Raw genomic sequence first — 21,103 nt, 5'->3', positions numbered from 1 at the left:
TCCCCACAGGATCTGTGTGGCAGCTACATCACCCTTCAGTAATTAGGCTCTGCATCTCAGAATGTGCCCATCTGCAGCATTTTAATTGCAATTTATTTCTGGTAAAAGCAGTTCAAAAGCCACAACTTTTTCTACGCACCACCCCAAACTAAATGTTTAGAAACTGAGGTCAATGGAGGGATTCGGGCCAAATGTAGGCAAATGGAATTAGTGTAGATTGCCATCGGTATCATAGATGAGGGAGGTCAAAGAGGTCCGTTTCTGTCCTGCATCTTTCTATAATAACAGTTCAAAGAAAGACAAATGAACCAACAGAAGTTGGCTGAGTACTGAACCAACAATGTCCATATTTTTACTTTGCAATGGGCAATCAAAAAAATTTTTTAAAACCCTCTATCAAATGGGAGGAAAAATGGACAGATTTTTATTCTGCCTTAAAATACCTTTGGCAAGAGATTTGGTTCAGTCCATGTCCTTGAGCAAGGAGCTACATTCAAGGTTGATGTTTAATCCCTCACATACAAAGGGAGGTGAAGTGAACTTCAAAGTGGCAAAAAAACTTTGATTTTCTTTTACTGTATTATTCAAGACCAACTCTTCACATTAGGTTTCTAATGCTAATGCAGAGAGCGGTTGGGGGTGACTGGTGGTGGTGGTGGGGGGGTGGGGGAGGCGCGGTTGGGAATTTGCTTGACCTGCAGGCCCACCACTCAGTGTTATTGTCATCTGGGTCCCAAAACTTAATCAATCTCATTGCAATTATAGAACAGCAAATCTAACCTCAGTAATCTGGGTAGATAAAGGAACAACTTGTATGAAATGCTGAAATATTACCAAGGAGTATTTAAATTTTTATCTGAGTCACTGAAGGCATCAGAGTTGCAATCCTTTACTGCATTTCATACACAGACATTTACGCCCACCACTTTAACTGGAAGTACATTTGACGTATTAATCAGTACATTAAAATAACTTTGAGAGGCAATTTAATTCATCTAATCTATCCCAACTCCACTAGTTCTGCTAATTGCAAAAACAAATTATGGAGCCCCTATGGGGCAAATAAGAGGCAGTTAAACTGCTGCCAAGAAGAGCCAATGTCCAGTTTCTCTTCTTTCCTCATGTGCTATCAGCTGCTTTCAGCCCAAGCTCCATCTAAAAACTCACCCCATGAACTAGTTGTTTCTGGATGGAAAAAAAACAAGTGAATCTATTCTTATTCTAGCAAAATAAACTCTTTTGTTTGCTTGGATTTAAACCAGGTTCACAGAACATGTTAGGCATACTAACCATGCCAACAGCATCCTGGTCAAAAGGGTTCCATTCCACATTTTCTGGATAGTGAGCCAACACTTTCGATTTAAAAGTTCTGCGTAATGGACTCTGTTCATAATTTTCACCTGAAACAAAGAAAACACACACATAGAGTGATCAAAACGTTTTCACAACCTGGACATAAACATAACAGCACAGTTGTGACCGAAATCCAAGAAAAGACAGAGAATCAAAGTTCATCCTACAAAAGGAAAAGCAGTGTTCAGGAAATGTTCATTATAAGGTGTAGCAGAGAACGCGCAAATAACTTTACACAACAAATAATTTAAATTAGTAAGACCAAATGTACTTAAGACCAAATGAAAAAGGCCTTAAATGTCCATAATGAAGTTTTTTTTTAAAAGAAATGATGCAGATCTTTCACAATTCTGTCAAAATATAATCCAGTTTCACACTTTTATTAGGGAAAAGGCAAGAAAAGATCATTACACAACTGTGCTTAATAAGTCTTTTCATGCAAATATTTAGTTGCTTCTTATTACAAACAAATCTGAATCAAAATTGCTCTTTATTTTGGAAAAAAAATCATAGGTTAACAAATAAATAGTATAGCCAAATATTTTTTTCCAAAGATTTAAATAGAGAAAAAAAATTTACTTTTAGTCATGACTGTAGAGTAGACAAGGAAATGTTACAAGTAGAACTAATATCAGTTAGATTGTTTATCAGAAACAGTTCTGAACACTTGCTGTGTTTTTATGCACAAGATAAAGAGGGGAAAAGGCCACATATTTTCAGAAGAGAAAGAGGCTTAATGAAAACACCACAGAATTAGGAAAAAAGGCTGCTCCGAAAACTGCATCCAGGCGAAGAGCCCAAAATACAATCCCGTCACCTGCGAAGCAACATAGCTGTGAAAAGAAGGAACTAGAAAGTTAAAAAGATCAAAAGGTCACTAGAGTCACAAGGATGACATAGGACCATCAGAAGGGATTTTACCTTCATTTGCACTTGAACTGACACGCCCACCACCATCTCTGCCTTTAGAAGCCTGTAAGAACTGGCATAAAGCTATATAACAAATAAAATAACAATTAATTACAAATTGATTTTTTTCTTGATACATATACCAAAAGATAAGAAATAAATACAGAAATATTAATTCAGGTGACCAGGCCAGTAAAAACGTGCAAGGATGATGAAAAATCAATGGAAAATTCTTATGTAACCAACATATTTATATTTTGCATTGCCCAGTCAATATCAAATGCAGAACTGCAAATTATAACAAACTCGGTTTTAAAAGCACTTAGGATGAATTAAATAGAGATTTTAATGTCATGGATTCTAAAGGGAAGGATACATTTGAACTTTTAAATTTCAAAATTAAAATTAACTAATCCAATTCTAAATATTAGATCAAATTCATAATAATCTTGTATCTGACCAAAACCAACAACGAAATTTGAACTCAACTTTCAAGTTGATGAACTTGCACTGATGATCAAAACATAAAAAAGATAAAATATCCACTTAAAAGATCAATTAAACCAAAATTAAATGGTATTTCTCCAAAAGTGAAAAATCACATTGAATACAAAGCTTCTTTAACCAAAATTTCACCAAATAAATATAATAGATAGACATCAATCAGATTCTAGGACTGCTACAAAACCTTAAACTGTGCGATATTTACCTCCACCCTGATACAATTTTAGGATCAGTCCAAATGACAAAGAGACTAATTCATCTGTCTTCACAATAATCATTTTACATCAGACTGAGTGGTGTTGCAAGTATTCCAAGTCAGCAAGCTCCTCTGTGAGACAGAGTTCTTCATTGAGCAACACCATTGGAGAGATGCTGAGAGAGACCAAGGTACTCAGCATGTGCCCAAGATGGCGGAGCCTCCACTCAGCAGCGGCCTCGAGAGGATGCAGACTCCAGGGAAGCAGAGGGCTGGCGCCGGCACCATAAAACAGGGAGACCACCCTCCATTTGAGAAGGAGAGGCAGAGGAGACAACCCATGGGACGGTGACCAGGGGCTCTGAGACTGAAGAACACACAGGCTGTGGGTGACATCAATCAAGGTTGCAGTCTTCTGGAGATTGGCTGTAGGGGTACCAGGTATTAGAACTAAGATCTGAGAAGGTGGTGAGGGCTTCCTGATCGTGTCACAGGTTCAGATCTGGAGTTTGGGCTGCCAATGGTTTGGATTTTAGGCAGTGTGGCTGTGGAGACTCTTTGGACACTCAGTGACTCTGGGGGACTCTCTTTTGTTTCTCCTCCTCTGACTGTAAGGAGTGCCGGAAATTTCTGCTGATGGTGAATCTTACAGTAGATTAAAGGAAATTTCATATATTACATGTTCTGCTTTATTACATAACAATAAAAGAATCTTAAATGTTTCTCCATCCTATAGAAAGTAAGGGAGATGTACAAGATTTAATTAATTATTGAGTATGACACAGAATAAACTGCATATTAGAGCAACACACTGGCGGAAAACAGGTCAGCAATTCATCTTAACCATTAGAAGTGCTTTTTCAAGAATAACCACATCATAGGAGTTCATAAGTCTAGATAAAGGTGGGAACTAGATCTGAATATTGTAATTGATGAGCAAATACGGGCAGATTTATGTAAGGATTCTATGACCAATGCTATCAATGTTTTAGGTGTGGTGAAGATGTAGGACTTTTTTTTTTTTGCATTCAACTTGGCTTTGTCCTAATGCAAAATCCTTTGGGTAGATTTACGAAATTTTTTGAAACAAGTTAAAGGAGTTGTTTTTCTGAAAAATTTCAACATTTTTATTAGGAAATATTGAAGAAACAAGGCCTAAATTAAAACTATCAATATATCAATTGGAATTTGTTAAATTAGCATTAGTGGTGGCGAGGAAATGTATTGCAATTACTTGGAAATCAGTCAATTTTTTAGGCATGCCAAGATGGCATGCAGAAATTCAATGTTGTATTCCTTTGGAAAAAAATTACATATAATTTGAGAAATAAGTACTCTATGTTTTTGCAAATTTGGCACCCGTATACCCAAATTTTTGGCTTACATTTGTAATGATGTCCTCTCTGTCCCTGCGAGATTCTCCGCTGTATTGTAATCATTTTTATTCATGTGTGTTAGACAACATCTCTGCAATCCTTAAAAATTCTTGCTTTTTTCTACTTTTATATTGCTATATCATATATTTTATATTGGCTATGATTTTTTTTGTGGGGGGGTTTAAACATTTTTATTTATTTATTTATTTTGCAATTTGTATTACTATATTAATTTAGATTGCTGCATGTATGGAAACATTTTTAAATAAATTTTTTTTTAAATAACCATATCATCTTTATGTGTGTTTAATACAGAGAATAAAAGCTGACAGAAGAGGTAGTGAATGTAGCAAAGATTGTTGAAAGGGAGATCAAATCTCTGGGCTTTAATGAAACTCTTAAAGGAGTAAAGGAAAATTGAAAGGCTTTGAGTGCTTTCTTGTGCACATGGGTTAAATACAGTAGCATTGCCATCATTATAATGAAGGAGACGGGGGGGGGGGGGGGGGAAACATTAGTGATACAGTACAAAGAATATAATCTGCTATTAATGAGCCACCAAATAATGCATAAATCATGGTTACTATTTATACAAAAAAAACTGATGAAATTCAAGCTTCAGATGTTCTAACTTGCAATTCACACATTTTGATTCTAAAGTGAAAATGGGGAATACATTTTGGACAAGAGGGGAAAAAATGTAGATAATGAAATCAGGTCAAAATTTAACTGAAGTTTATTGTTTGGTTTCTCTTCATTTCCTGTGCTGTCCTGAGAAATTTCCTTCAGATAGAGTAAATTTTCACAAGGGCTGGTACAGAGTCAGAAGACGACACACTTCTCAGCAAAGCAGTTTCAGAGACGTTCCCTGCAAAGTTCATTTGTGGACCATCTTGTATTTAAACGTCTGATGAAAGGTACTGACCGTCTCAACAAACGCTGCCTGATCTGTTGATTATTTGAAGAATTGTCCTCGCTCCTTTTTTTTAAATTTTATATTTAAGGCCTCCATCAATGCCCTCATCTGCAAGGGTAAGCACCTTTAGAAATTAGATCACCTGGCACTGATTGATTTTAGTGAAAATGTGTTCACCGTGGAGTAAACTGTGACAACAACAATTCACTGGTTTATGCAGCTCAGCTTTAGATGTGCAGCAAGTGACATTATCCCATATGAAGAATTACCAGAGAAATTAGTCCACAGTCTCGGGAATGACCTTGTTGGCCATTAAATAAACTAAACTTATCATCGTAACTTATCAACTAACCATTCCATCGTGTACCACAGGCACAAAAGAACAAGTTTGTCAAACTCAACCTGGGCAGAACTCTAGAGCAGCAACTTGGTGCTCCTGATCAAATACCAACCAACATCAAAACCATGATAGATTCTCCAGTAATATTTGCTACCACTACATACAAGCTGACCACTGTCAAAACTCTTGCAATTACAATGCTTATTTTAAAAAAAAGCAGGACAGCTGTTTCACATTTTAGTCTCATGTTTTGTATTATTTTTACACCATTTGTGAGGAAAAACTGAAATTAATACCTAATGTAATGGACACAGCAAAACAAAGAGGCAGAGTGGGGTTTTGAAGTACACTTCATTTGTGAACATTTGATGAATACCGAGATTATAAATAATACTATTATGAATTCACAGCTTTAGAAGGCACAAGGTCAGGTAACAACAATTCCCTGAAGCAATATTGTATAATTGATGAAGAGACCAAATAAAGTCTGATTTGCCACGTTCTTGTCAAGTTCCATGGAAATTCACATCATGTACCTTGAGCAACAAAAAAATATGCAATCTGACTCTCAAATGTTTTGCATATGCTGAAACAGAAATGTTCACACAAAGCAGGAGTTCTTTTAAAGTACTAATATCAATTTTACAATACATGGAAAATTCTGAGTTAATTAGCGATTAAAATAAATATTTTAATAATGAATAATTGTCAAGTTATTCAATGACTGGCAAAAACAATGGTGGGCTGGGGTAAGGAAGTAAAAAGTAAACTGAGATATTTGCAAGAGTAAATGATTCGACCAGGCGATATGCAAATGCTGCAGAATAAGAAGTGGCTTTTGTGGTTTCAGGCAAAATCCAAAATAGCCAATTTGAAAAAAAGATAGCCAAGTCAAAAGCTATAGGATCAAATCATACTCCAGGAAAAAAAAAAGCACATAATTGAATCTGAAGAAGCACCATATCAATAGGAGGCATTAGTATCTCCCACCTGTCCTCTTCAATGAATGCCAAAAAAAGACAGTGAATCTTCTTCATGTCTTGGCCATCATTCGCACCGCAATCAACTCCCAACATAGATGACCTATCTGGTCATTTCTTGCTTTAATGTTTGAGGAAGAATTTGTAAATGAAATTTGCAGCATGTTTTTTTTTCCTCCCACACAATGTTTACGATGCCTCAAAGGCACTAAATTCGCTGGGAGATGCCTTTGAATACACTGCAAGCCTTTCTTCAATTTCTTGGAAAACATAAATCAATAAATAAAAGTAACATGATTCATTCTGTTAAAATACCTCCTGTATTAATGAAATATGACTGGTGGTACAAACTGCAGAGCTCAAGAAACACAGCTACTGACTGTTTTTTTAATTTTACATAATTATGCACCTCGCAAAGGGGAGTGATGCCAGTGCGCGCCTCACAAATGGGAGTGACCAGCAGGGAAGCAACGTGCTCTGTCAATCTACATGGGTCTTCAAACGTGGGCTTCTCTTGGGCAAAGAAGGGGAGCCTGCACCATTCTGTGCCGGCTGCTCGGTGCAGCGATTCTGCCTGTCCAGATGTCCGCCTGCTTGGTTCGCCACAATGACATTTGTGGAAACAAATCTCATTACTTCTTGTGAAGTTTTAACCGACCCTTCATTGAATCATTTGGAATTAATATTGCAACTATAAACAGGCAAACATTTCCTCAGTGCCCAGAAGCACATGCCATTCTGAACTGATGGTGATGCTACTTTATTGTCATACACTTAAATACAATATGTAGACACATTAAAAACTCTTATTTATTGCAACTGAATAGGAACACAAGACATAACAACCTAAATGATATAAAATTACCAAAATATGCCAAGTCCGAAAAAGAGATTTGAAAAATATAAGATAATAAATATTATTTTAAAAGTTAGCTTAAAAAAAGTGGTATTTCAGTCGTGTGACCCGATCTTTTTTTTTCCATCCTGGAATAGTTTATGATGATTGTTAGGGTCAGGGTTGTATGGGGAGATTCAAGTGCTTTATAGCTATTGGATAAAAACTGTTCTTGAACCAAGAGATGCTGAACTTCAGGGAGCAGAGAGAAGACATTACGATCCTTCATGATGCCTGCTGCCTTTTTGAGGCAGTTCCTCATCAACAGTTTCAATGGACACAATGTCAGTGCTCGTCATGGGCCTGGCTGAGTTTGCCACTTGCTGCAGTCTTCTGCTTTCCTGGACACCCAAGTTTCCAAACCTGACAGTGAAGCAACTAGTCAATATAGGTTTCACAGAGTAAGAGGAATCAACGACATCCAAATCCCCTCAAATGTGAAAGTGGTTTTCTTGTGGTCCAGGAGAACTCACACTGTGGTAAAGAATATTTATCCATTTAAACAGCTATCACCCTTGACTAAATAGTCTGACAAGATTTGCTAATTGCCAAGCTCCAGAACATCTGTAACTATCCTTTCATGAGACACCACTTCAACAACTCTACTGGGAAATTGTTGAGTTTCTCCAAAAAAAAACCCAGCAGACTGGGATGTCAATGAGAGGTGCAAACACCTCTCTGTTGAACAAACCACCAAATTCCCAGTATGCCTTGCACACATTTATTCCATCACATCAGATTACAAACTCAATTTAAGGCATATGCAGTATGCCCTTATTATCCACCAATATGCTGGATCTAAATATTTGCAAAGCTTCAACCAAGGCTCCCAATTAGTTCTTGATGCACCAAAAGAGCACAGTCCAAATTCCAAGCTGTGTGATCAGCTGGCCAGGTTTTAGCAAATGACAACAAACTAGAATAAGGCTGAGAGCAATATTACAGAAATACCATTTCTTTCTTTCCAACCCTACTTGCTTGGGGTGAGACCTGGCTAAAACTCACATCTGATTCTTAATCAACGATCCCTTGAGAAACAACCTCATGGCCAATCTCAGTAATCCACCTGAACTACTTTTGGGGAGTTTTAATTTCCCCTCAGTAACTTGCCAGCATTAAAAAAACCTCTCCTGTCTCTACCTTGCCAATCCCTTTCATAACTTTGGTATATTTCTAAAAGATCTCATCTCATTCTTCTGAATTCCAGCAAGTAGTCTCAAGTGACTCAATCTCTGCTCATACACCGATCCCCTCGAGTCTGGAAACCAGCTGGTGAATCTCCTCTCCACTGCCTCCAAAGCCTTTCTTACGTAAGGAGACCAACTGTGGAAGGGAGTGAAGGCCATTACAGCCTAGAAAGGAAGGACAAATACCATAGATGGCTGTGATGCTTCATTAGCCGATTAGATGAACATCTCCGATGCCTGCTTTGAGAAGGAATCCCCAACAATGCCGACAAAAATCCCTGAAAAAGATGAGGACACTGTGATATCCGTCTCTGAGGCCAATGTCAGAATATCATTTCAGATGTAGTGTACCTAAAAAGCTGTGCCAACCAGCTAACCATTGCTGCAGTCAGAGGTTCCCACCTGCTTCAAAAGGACATCAATCATCCCAGTGCCCAACAAGAGCAGAGTGGGCTGCCTCAATCACATTCATCCAGTAGCATTCACATCTACTGTGATGAAATGCTTTGTGAGGTTGGTCATGACCAGAATTAACACATACCTAAGCAAAGATCTGGACTCACTGTAACTCGCCCATCGTCACAATCACTCCACAGCAGATGCAATATTGCTGGCTCTCCACTCAGCTCTGGATCACCTCCAAAACAGCTGCTCTTCATAGACTACAGCTCAGCCTTCAACAACAAGCTTCAAACCCTGGGCCTCTGCAACTGGATCCTTGACTTCCTCATCAGAAGACCACAGTCAGTACGAATTGGAAACAATGTCTCCTCCTCATTGACTATCAACACAGGTGTACCTCAATGATGTGTTCTTAGCCCACTGCTCAACTCACTATACACCCATGAGTGTGGGGCCAGGCACAACTCCAATGCTATTCACAAATTTCCCGATGACACATGATTGTCAGCCGAATCACAAACAGCAATGAGGAAGCGTCCAGGAGGGTTATAGATTGGGTCGTTGAGTGGTGCCACACTAACAACTTTGCACTCAACTTTAGCAAAACCAAGGAGATGATTGTGGACTTCAGGAGAACACGACCCAGTCCTCATCAAGGGCTCAGTAGTGGAGAGGGTCAAGAACTTCAATTTCCTGGGTGTTAACATCTCCAAGCAGCTGTTCTGGAGCCTCCAGGTCAATACAATCATGAAGAAGGCTCTCCAGCCGCTATATTTTTTGAGGTTTTTGAGAAGATTCAGTAGGTCACCAAAGGGTCTTGAAAAATTGTACAGGTGTACTGTGGAGAGCATTCTGGCTGGTTACATCACTGTCTGGTACAGAGGTGCCAACATTCAGGACAAGAAAAAGCTTCAGGGGGTTGTTAACTTGGCCTGCAGCATCACAGGCACCAGACTTCACTCCAACGAGGACATCTACATGAGGCGGTGTCTTAAAATAGCAACCTATATCCTCAAGGACCCCCACCATGCCCTCTTCACTCTGGTACCATCAGGAAAAAGGTACAGGAGCCTGAAGACGAGCACTCAGCGGCACAAGGACAGCTTCTTCCCCTCTGCCATCAGATTCCTAAATAATTAATGAACCAAAGACACTGCCTTACTTTTCATGCACTACTTTTACTTATTTTGGTAAAATGATTTATATGAATATTTGCACTGTGACACTACAGCAAAAACACAAATTTTGTGACTTATTCGTGACAATAAATTCTGATTCCTCTGCAAACTCTCCACATGCTCTGCACAATTTGCTTTTCCACTCAATTTTGTGTCATCAGCAAATTTAAAATGTACTACACTTGGTCCTCTCCTCCAAATCATTAATTCACCATGTGAATTCATCGATAAAATGGATTAGTAGACTGAATAATTAATCCTTTCAGACCATGAGAGGTGAAGACATAATCGCCAGGCTGTGCTATATTACAACATTTGTACATCAATTCCTTTAAGTCAGTAACACATTGAGAAAGCATTCATCTTCTGGGAAGTCTGCATACACTTTGATCAAATAAGATGCATTTTGGTCTCCACTCTCAGGTTCCTTCCAACGAATACTCAATGTCATAAAGTTACCTTCTAGATTGTTTTTTGTTTTGCCAATCATTTCTTGTGTAAAACATAAAAAGCTTTGTGTACATTTTATCCTCTAGAACTAACAGTACATGAAAAACATCAGAGAAGAGGCTTGAGATCAGAATCTGGTCAGGAAAAATTATATAAATAAGTAGTGGGGGGGAGGGGGGTGGAGTGAAGATCCAAAGACAAAATTTGGATTTGCTCAATGATATTTCAGATTCACGGAATGGCTCTGTTCAAGATGCCCAACACCTGCTGGAAGGAGCTTGGAATCCTCCACTTAGAGAAAAAGGCACCAGTGTATCCATTCTTCATTGGCTCAATTGGGAATGAAGCTGTGATGAGATTCCCTTTGATCCTGCTGCCAGTATTCCAACAAAGCAACACAGGGTGACGAGAACCAACGAAGTCAGGATACAACACCCTCCAACTCTCAATGAGAAGAGGTCTGTTTGGGAGGTGGGGGATTTGAAGTAAAAACACTAATTCTTAGTAACAAACTGTGGCACTTGCACACTCTCAACCTTCAGGATTGCTCCCTTGTTAGAGTTCATTATTACAATACATAAAAGTGAGGAGGGATGTGTAGCGGAGTGGTCATTAAGGGAGCAGTGGGCTGAGTCAGCATGGTAAAGCTTTGGTTCAAGAGGCTTCAGCAAGAAGAGTCTGAAGTGGTGGTGCAGGAGCTGAAGTGGTGGTGCAGGAGCTGAAGTGGTGGTGCAGGAGCTGAAGTGGTGGTGCAGGAGCTGAAGTGGTGGTGCAGGAGCTGAAGTGGTGGTGCAGGAGCTGAAGTGGTGGTGCAGGAGCTGAAGTGGTGGTGCAGGAGCTGAAGTGGTGGTGCAGGAGCTGAAGTGGTGGTGCAGGAGCTGAAGTGGTGGTGCAGGAGCTGAAGTGGTGGTGCAGGAGCTGAAGTGGTGGTGCAGGAGCTGAAGTGGTGGTGCAGGAGCTGAAGTGGTGGTGCAGGAGCTGAAGTGGTGGTGCAGGAGCTGAAGTGGTGGTGCAGGAGCTGAAGTGGTGGTGCAGGAGCTGAAGTGGTGGTGCAGGAGCTGAAGTGGTGGTGCAGGAGCTGAAGTGGTGGTGCAGGAGCTGAAGTGGTGGTGCAGGAGCTGAAGTGGTGGTGCAGGAGCTGAAGTGGTGGTGCAGGAGCTGAAGTGGTGGTGCAGGAGCTGAAGTGGTGGTGCAGGAGCTGAAGTGGTGGTGCAGGAGCTGAAGTGGTGGTGCAGGAGCTGAAGTGGTGGTGCAGGAGCTGAAGTGGTGGTGCAGGAGCTGAAGTGGTGGTGCAGGAGCTGAAGTGGTGGTGCAGGAGCTGAAGTGGTGGTGCAGGAGCTGAAGTGGTGGTGCAGGAGCTGAAGTGGTGGTGCAGGAGCTGAAGTGGTGGTGCAGGAGCTGAAGTGGTGGTGCAGGAGCTGAAGTGGTGGTGCAGGAGCTGAAGTGGTGGTGCAGGAGCTGAAGTGGTGGTGCAGGAGCTGAAGTGGTGGTGCAGGAGCTGAAGTGGTGGTGCAGGAGCTGAAGTGGTGGTGCAGGAGCTGAAGTGGTGGTGCAGGAGCTGAAGTGGTGGTGCAGGAGCTGAAGTGGTGGTGCAGGAGCTGAAGTGGTGGTGCAGGAGCTGAAGTGGTGGTGCAGGAGCTGAAGTGGTGGTGCAGGAGCTGAAGTGGTGGTGCAGGAGCTGAAGTGGTGGTGCAGGAGCTGAAGTGGTGGTGCAGGAGCTGAAGTGGTGGTGCAGGAGCTGAAGTGGTGGTGCAGGAGCTGAAGTGGTGGTGCAGGAGCTGAAGTGGTGGTGCAGGAGCTGAAGTAAGAAAGTGACCACCCAATTCAAGGAACAAAAAGGATTCAGCAAGTAGGCGCAGGCAAGGGCAGGTTTTATACATCATATTTTTTTTCTCTTGTCATAGACAGTGGGGATGGCAGCCAAGGCAGGGGAATGCTCCTCTTGCAGAATTTGGGAGATTGGAGATAGTTGTGGACAGCAAATAAGCTTTACTAGTATGTTGCCGGGACTTCACGAAGTGTGTTAGGTAAAGCTAAAGATAAAGGTTCTATTATTGTCACATAATACTGCATTTAGATTGTAACATACATGAAATTCTTCAACTTTTTGTCTACTGTGTGTAGAGAATCACCACTTTGTCCAGTGCCCCTCACAGGAACCTATAGCACCTGTACTGGAGGCAGTCTCGAAGAGGTCTCTGACCAGGCCTGCTAAGCTTCCGAGATCAGACCATCTCATGCACATTCACGCAATAGAAAGATTGCAGAGAAAATTTACTCAGTTATTGCCTGGACTTCAGGAATTGAGTTACAAAGAAAAGGTAAAACAGATTAGGACTTTATTCCCTGGAACACAGAAGAATGAGGGGAGATTTGATAGAGGTATTTAAAATTATGAGGGGGATAGACAGAGTAAATGTAGGTAGGCTTTACCCCCCACTGAGGGTAGGTGAGATACAAACCAGAGGTCATGGGTTAAGGGTGAAAGAGGAACAGTTTAAGGGGAACATGACAGGGAACTTCTTCACAGTGAGTGGTGGGAGTGTGGAATGAGCTGCCAACTGAGGTGGGAGAATGTGGACTCAACTTTAATATTTAAAAATTTTAGCAAGTACATGGATGGGAGAGGTATGGAGGGATATAGACTGGGTGTAGGTCAGTGGGATGAGGCAGAAAAATGGTTCAGCACAGATTAGAAGGGCCGAAGGGGCCTGTTTAGGTGCTGTAATGTTTTATGGTTCTATGGATCATCACTTTTTTGTAATGGAAATATTATCCACTCTTATAGGTTCCTAGGCTTATGTTTGAAGACGGCCACACCTGTAGACAAGAAAAACTTTAATACATGATGCATAATAAAACACTACAAGAATCAGAGTTACCCAAGGACAGAAAGTGGAGGTGAAATGGCGTATTTGTTTTAAAGTAGAACAGATGACGTATGCCTCCCGTGATTAATTGTAGGGCCACAGCCATAAACCCAGCCTATTACAAGGCATTAGCTAACAGTGGTGCAGCTCTGGAACAAAATACACCTTATTAAAAGTGCAATTTATAATTCGAATATTAGAACCATAGAATATTACAGCAGAGAAAATAGGCCATTTGGCCCTTCTAGTCTGTATCTTACTATTACTGTAGTCCCACTGACCTGCACCCATTCTCCAGATCCCTCAAAGTTTGTGTGAAAATTGAGCCTTCATTCACCACTTCAGCTGGCAACTCATTCCACATTCCCACTCTTCTCTCTCTCTCTGTGTTAGTTCCCCCTAAGCTTTTCCCTATCACCTTTAACCCATGTCCTCTGGATAGTATCTCACCTAACCTCAGTGGAAAAAGCCTGCTTGCATTTACTCAATACCCCTCATAATTTTGTACATCTCTTCCCTCACACTTCTACGCTCCAGGGAATAAAGTCTGAACCTGCTTAACCTTTCCCCATAACTCAGTTCCTGAAGTCCCAGCAACGTCCTAGTAAATCACCTCTGCACTCTTTCAATCTTATTGGTGTCTTTCCTGTAGTTAGGTGAACAAAACTGCACACAATACTGCAAATTTAGCCTCAACAATGTCCTATACAACTTTCACCATAACATCACCATAACTCCTATTCTCGATACTTTGATTTATGCAGGCCAATATGCCAAAAGCTCTCTTGATAACTCTATCTACCTGTGATGTCACTTTCAGGGAATTATGTATCTATATTCCCAGATCCCACTGTCCTACTGCACTCCTCAGTGCCCTATTTATTGTTCATGGCTCTTCTTGATTTGTCCTTCCAAAATGCAACGCCTCACACTTAGCTGCATTAAATTCCATCTGTCATTTTTCAGCCATTTTTCCAGCTGGTCCACATCCCTCTACAAGTTTTGCAAGCCTTCCTCTCTGACCACAACACCTCCAATCTTTGTGTCATCTGCAAACTTGCTGATCCAATTTACCACCATCATCTATATCTATGATCTGGATGATAAACAACAATGATCCAAGCACCAACCCCTGAAGCACATCACTAGTCACAAGTCTCCAGTCTGAAGAAATCATCCACTATCACTCTCTGGCTTCTCCCATACAGCCAATGTCAAATCTAGTTTACCAACTCACCATGAATATCAAGTGTCTGAGTCTTCCTGACTAACCTCCCATGTAAAACATTGTCAAAGGCCTCATTAAAGTCCATGTAGACAACATCAACAGCATTTCCTTCATCTACTTTCCTGGTAACCTCGAAAAACTCTATGAACATCCATAAATCAGTCCCTAGCTTTCCAAATACTTGTATATCCGATCTCTTAGGATACCTTCCAATAATTTCCCAAGAACTGATGTCAGGCTCACTGGCCTATATTATCTCAGCATTGTACAAAACTGCCCCAAAAACCACAGCAACTTTATAATCACATGCTTTCTCTTGCAATTCCTTAAACTCAAACATTTTATAAGCAAAAAGATAACAGCTAGGAAATTAATATGGATTCCTGTCTTGGACTCTCCAAAAAGTACATTCTGGTAACCCAAATCTGTCACCAGTTATACTTATGGTCATCATGACAGAGTTTCAGACATTTTTTTTTAAACTGCCTTGAACATTTAGATACAAAAAATAGAATCAACATGTTCAAAAATTTTCAGTTGAACAACAGATTATATGTATATAATAGTTCTCCAACAGCACAAAGCAGTTTGTACAGCAGAATATCAGACATTTAACTAAAATTTCCCATTTAATGAAGAACTTCATACTCAAAATTAATTGTTGATTCTCTCCCTCAGAGTTTTCAGCTTGTCCCATGACAGAATGTACTTCCAACAATATGAGCTTTTTACCAACACAAGTTAACAATTTTTAAAATGTTTCAAAACTAAATAGAATAACAGCACAGCAAAACTGTCATTTAAAGTCAACAAGGTTCCACAGGATAACTTATCCTGATATCCACAGAGAAGAGGTGGATAATCTCACGATGCAACAACCCGGATCTTAATGTGGACAAGACTAAGGAGATGATCGTGGACTTCAGGAGGACCAGGAACAACCACCCTCCACTACACATCAATAATTCTGTAGTGGAAAAAGTCACTGTAAATGTGTGGAAAAGAAAAAGTGTATATCATGGCTATTGTGATTTATGGTGTGAAAAATAAAAAAGTTAAAAAAAAAACAAAGCTTTGAAAAAAAATGGTATTTATCATAAAGAAGGGTTTTCAGAGCTTTACCCTGCAAGATGTTAAAGGCTAATTACTTTTTCAAGACTGGATTGATTAATATATTTAACTCCATATTTGCTTAATAAATACATTACAAAGTACAAAAAAAAAAAAATAATAATAATTCTGTAGTGGAGAAAATGGAGAGCACCAAGTTCCTTAGAGTTCACTAGTCACCTATTGTGAACACCACCTTGTCAGGAATGCATAACAACGACTGGCTGCATGTGTGTCATGTCTGGCTGCGTATCTGCGTGTTTAGCACCGAGCTCTGGAGAACGCTGTTTTGTCAACTTGTACTTCTGCAATCAGATAAGCATGACTTGAAACTAGAACCTCCAAGGTCTGTGCTGCTGACCTAAAAGCACTACATGGATTCAGCCATGTAAATCACAGGAACAGAAGTTAAAGGTTTCTCTTTCTGATCACTGTAAACTGTTATGCCACTGGACATTTTCACATCGTTTGGCTCATCTTTGAGGGATCGTGTTGAGGTCATGGTTACTTTGGTAATAAATGAATACAGATACAGGGAGACAACGATCTTATTCCTAGCAGTTGCCTGCCAGGCTTTTTCAATGATAAAATCATCCTCATTATTCCAGCAGTAAACTCTCAAACATCTGTGCCCATAATTTGACACTCGGATTAGGAAGGCAAGTTTAGCAGGAGTAAATTCCAATGCAAAACTCCTGGAATGCAAACTAAAACAGTTTAAGGGTCAAAGAATATGAAAAAAATTATTTAAGAATGTTCTATGTTCTTAAAATTGCAACAAGACAAATAAGGCCATAAAACGACAATTTGGATTAAATTCTTGAGGCTTGAAATATTGCATTCAGCCAAAACAGACGACAGAAGAGTAAACATATTTAAGAGCCAGAGGAGCTGCAGCTATTCGGAAACCAGGTTCATTATAGACTGACTTCCAAATACAAGTACAGTAAAATCCCTGGTATCCAGCACTTTTGAGGATTAGTAGATGCAGGATAAGTGAATTTTCCAGTTGTTTGAGATTGCTTGTTGCGTGATTGACACCGGGGGCACCAATTTTAAACTTTCACATTTTTTACCCTATTTATTTTCAGCAAATGTTTTGCCGTTTGCTTGTGTCTGCCGCTTGCTTGAATTCCGGATAATGGGGATTTTAATGTATCTGGTTAAATCCTTGCAACATAAACATGGACTCTGTCTGGACTAAGGCAGCAGAGGATCTGTATCACCTTGCCATGCAAAGAAACTGTACTCAAAAGGGAAATGGAAAAATGAAGAATGCATCAAATGACAGCTCTGATATTCAACACATTTTCAGGTTTTTGTCTTCAGTCCACTTACATTAAAAATCTTGATAGGAATTATCTTTGTAAAGAAATATCTACTTCCAAATTACTACATCAATAACTACTTGCATTTAAATAGTGTCTTTAACACGGTGATATGTTTCAAAATGCTTTACAGGGAGATTGTAAAACGTTTAGTGGTGGAAACACATGAGAAGTTGCAGATGCTGGAACACATTGTTGACAATTTTTTTCTCCTACCAATGTTGCTCATCTTGTTGAGTTCCTCCAGCAGATTGTTTTCCTAAAATTTAGTAGTGACCCACATCATGAGATTTGATGGGATGACCAAAGACAGTCACAGAGAAGGAAAGTTTCAAAGTAATATCTTGGAGAAGGAAAGTTAAGAAGCAGAAAGGTAATTGAAGCAAATTCAAGAGCACAGACCTGAGCATCTGTTACAGTCACCAACAGAGCCATTAAACATGAGGTGGTCAGGCCATAAGAACTGGAAAAGCACAGATGCCTTCAAGGGTTTTGGATCTGGAAGCTATTATTGTCAGGCGAGATCAAGACCACCTAAACCTAATCGAGAATTTATAAATTGAGGCCATGCTTAACCGGGAGGCCTCGTAATTTAGAATATACATGGTAATGAATGAAAGGTACTGAAAATTATTTAACACACAAGCATGAGGATTTTGAATGTGGCATGGTATACAGTGGGAAACAAGCCAGGAATCTATTTCAATCTTCACCCAGAGCACAATGCAAGTCAGGGACAAAACAGGCCTCTCAAAATGATAAAGCACAGTCAAAGATAAGTGGTGAAGCTCAGAGTTGATCACAACACAATTTGGTACTCTGTCCACTGCTGTAGCATGGCATATCTTGGTAGGTGGGTGAAACCCAGATTTTGCAGATCCTTCTGTTTTCATTCAGAAACCTGTGGGGAAACTACATCTCTTGGGCTAAGCACAGAATGAGATAATACTGCAATAGAGCAGTGCATGAACTACAATGTGGGAAAACATCCAGTTTGAATCTGGTGTAAAGCAATAGAAAAGCAGTTTTTTTTAAAAAAAAAGTCCTGACAGAAATTTGGCTCTTTCCTCTAGAATTTGAAGCTGGAGAGTAAGATGAAAGCTGCCTATTTAAATCCAAAGTCTTGTGCCTACTTCAAAAAAAAACTAGAAATTCTCAATATTGATTTGAAACTACAAACCATTCTTACTTACACCAACTATCTTAGCCTCAGTGTACACTGTACAATTAATCCATGCTTTTTAATTGCACAGAGCTGAGAATCCTTCATCGTTTCTGTCATAAAGGAAATCAATTTTCAGCATTCTCCACCCATCCACTCCCTCTCCCCCATTTTGATCCATCAGATACAAAGGTCTTCTGCTCATCATCTTTATATTCAAATACAGTACAACTCCAATTATCCAAAATAGTCTGGACCAGGCCTATTTCAGATAAACATTTTTTTTTCTGAGAACTGATTTTTTTTTATATAAAAGAGTCCAGAAGCAACAGCAAATCACTTGTAACAGTGTTTAAACAACAAGGGAAGGCTTTTTAAGCATTAAAATAATGTTTAATTCTCACCCGAGGTCCCCACTCCTGCTGTCGGGAGCCCGAGGTCCCCACTCCTGCTGTCGGGAGCCCGAGGTCCCCACTCCTGCTGTCGGGAGCCCGAGGTCCCCACTCCTGCTGTCGGGAGCCCGAGGTCCCCACTCCTGCTGTCGGGAGCCCGAGGTCCCCACTCCTGCTGTCGGGAGCCCGAGGTCCCCACTCCTGCTGTCGGGAGCCCGAGGTCCCCACTCCTGCTGTCGGGAGCCCGAGGTCCCCACTCCTGCTGTCGGGAGCCCGAGGTCCCCACTCCTGCTGTCGGGAGCCCGAGGTCCCCACTCCTGCTGTCGGGAGCCCGAGGTCCCCACTCCTGCTGTCGGGAGCCCGAGGTCCCCACTCCTGCTGTCGGGAGCCCGAGGTCCCCACTCCTGCTGTCGGGAGCCCGAGGTCCCCACTCCTGCTGTCGGGAGCCCGAGGTCCCCACTCCTGCTGTCGGGAGCCCGAGGTCCCCACTCCTGCTGTCGGGAGCCCGAGGTCCCCACTCCTGCTGTCGGGAGCCCGAGGTCCCCACTCCTGCTGTCGGGAGCCCGAGGTCCCCACTCCTGCTGTCGGGAGCCCGAGGTCCCCACTCCTGCTGTCGGGAGCCCGAGGTCCCCACTCCTGCTGTCGGGAGCCCGAGGTCCCCACTCCTGCTGTCGGGAGCCCGAGGTCCCCACTCCTGCTGTCGGGAGCCCGAGGTCCCCACTCCTGCTGTCGGGAGCCCGAGGTCCCCACTCCTGCTGTCGGGAGCCCGAGGTCCCCACTCCTGCTGTCGGGAGCCCGAGGTCCCCACTCCTGCTGTCGGGAGCCCGAGGTCCCCACTCCTGCTGTCGGGAGCCCGAGGTCCCCACTCCTGCTGTCGGGAGCCCGAGGTCCCCACTCCTGCTGTCGGGAGCCCGAGGTCCCCACTCCTGCTGTCGGGAGCCCGAGGTCCCCACTCCTGCTGTCGGGAGCCCGAGGTCCCCACTCCTGCTGTCGGGAGCCCGAGGTCCCCACTCCTGCTGTCGGGAGCCCGAGGTCCCCACTCCTGCTGTCGGGAGCCCGAGGTCCCCACTCCTGCTGTCGGGAGCCCGAGGTCCCCACTCCTGCTGTCGGGAGCCCGAGGTCCCCACTCCTGCTGTCGGGAGCCCGAGGTCCCCACTCCTGCTGACCCACATAAGAAACAAGAGCACGTCGTCTGCGCCCCGACCCACTTCATTTTTCTCAGTCGTTCCACTATTAGTACAGATTTTTACCTTTCTTCTATTTAGAAGGGGTGTAACTATATCTATGTACCTCTACGTTGCCATACCCTAGGAATGTGTCACATTTTCCCCTTAAATTGGACATGATTTGAATACAACTCTATCTCCGTATTTCTTCATGTAATGTTTAGGTGGGAGTCGGACTTCCACATGACCGCTATATATTTCCTGGCTACCGCCAAGACAACCCTCACAGACTGAATTTGATACTTGGAGAGTTTAAAACACGCATCCATAATGTTTCCCAGATGGTACAGTTCCGAACCTGACGAACAATCCTTGCCTAGTGACAGCTGATTAAATAATCCACAACTCATGAAAGTAACTTGTTTTATGAACATTATTTTCATTTAATATTCTTGTATTTTCATCCCCACAGCCAATCTCCAAAGGCATTTCAAGGTAGGCTTTTTCCCAGCTTAGAATCCCTGCTACTCTGCTGCTACAGACTTCATTCAATAACCATTTCATACTCTTGATGCTCTACTTTTTTTCCTCACTGAGGCACAGCCTTGCCTTGGCCTTTTTCACAATTATGCAACCATCAACAGTTACAATTTGCTCTGTATTACAGGTCAGATGTTACAAATTACATGCAAAGATTAAAGTCAAAACTGCTCAGTAAAACAAAAGCAGCTGCTGGGAGAGGGCTATGTTTTTTTTAAAAAAAGGACTTGGTGCTGATGGTTAATTAGAAAGGAGTTTTAAAGAAAATAAGCAAGAAAAGGAAGTGGGCAAAATTGAACTCAATCAGCAATTCTAGATGGGATGTGAAAACTTGCCCAAAAAGAGATAAGAGAAAAGCTGAAAATAAAAATGTCATGAAAATTTACAAGGAATGTACAGATAATCAAGTAGGGGTGGTAATTTCATCGTCAAAGCAGCAAGAAACAAAACCGCAATGACGAGGCGAAGCAAAATAACAGATTAGTAAGCACTGAAGGAAATGAATTTACAGGTCAGCATCAGGAAGTTGTGTAGAATGGTGAAGAAAAAGGTAGACTGAATCAAGTGTGGCAAAAAAGGTGTCAAATAATTAATTTACGTTATGCATTATGCTTAGATTCA

The 21,103-nt window shown here is 41.5% G+C and overlaps 1 protein-coding gene across 9 annotated transcripts in view; it reads right to left on the bottom strand.

Moving 5' to 3' along the window:
• dennd5a (DENN/MADD domain containing 5A) overlaps positions 1–21,103 on the bottom strand; it is a 122,320-nt gene that overhangs the window by 84,053 nt on the left and 17,164 nt on the right. For all 9 annotated transcript variants that reach the window (XM_069900319.1, XM_069900329.1, XM_069900386.1 and 6 more), the window contains 2 exons: positions 2,275–2,346; positions 1,291–1,400 (listed from right to left, as the gene is read on the bottom strand). In XM_069900319.1, coding sequence (XP_069756420.1) covers positions 1,291–1,400; positions 2,275–2,346 — 182 coding nt within the window. The remainder of the gene's footprint in view (positions 1–1,290; positions 1,401–2,274; positions 2,347–21,103) is intronic.

The sequence above is a fragment of the Narcine bancroftii genome, chromosome 1, assembly GCF_036971445.1.
Source record: "Narcine bancroftii isolate sNarBan1 chromosome 1, sNarBan1.hap1, whole genome shotgun sequence".
Classification (NCBI taxonomy): Eukaryota; Metazoa; Chordata; class Chondrichthyes; order Torpediniformes; family Narcinidae; genus Narcine; species Narcine bancroftii.
This window is presented reverse-complemented; position numbering and strand designations above follow the sequence as displayed.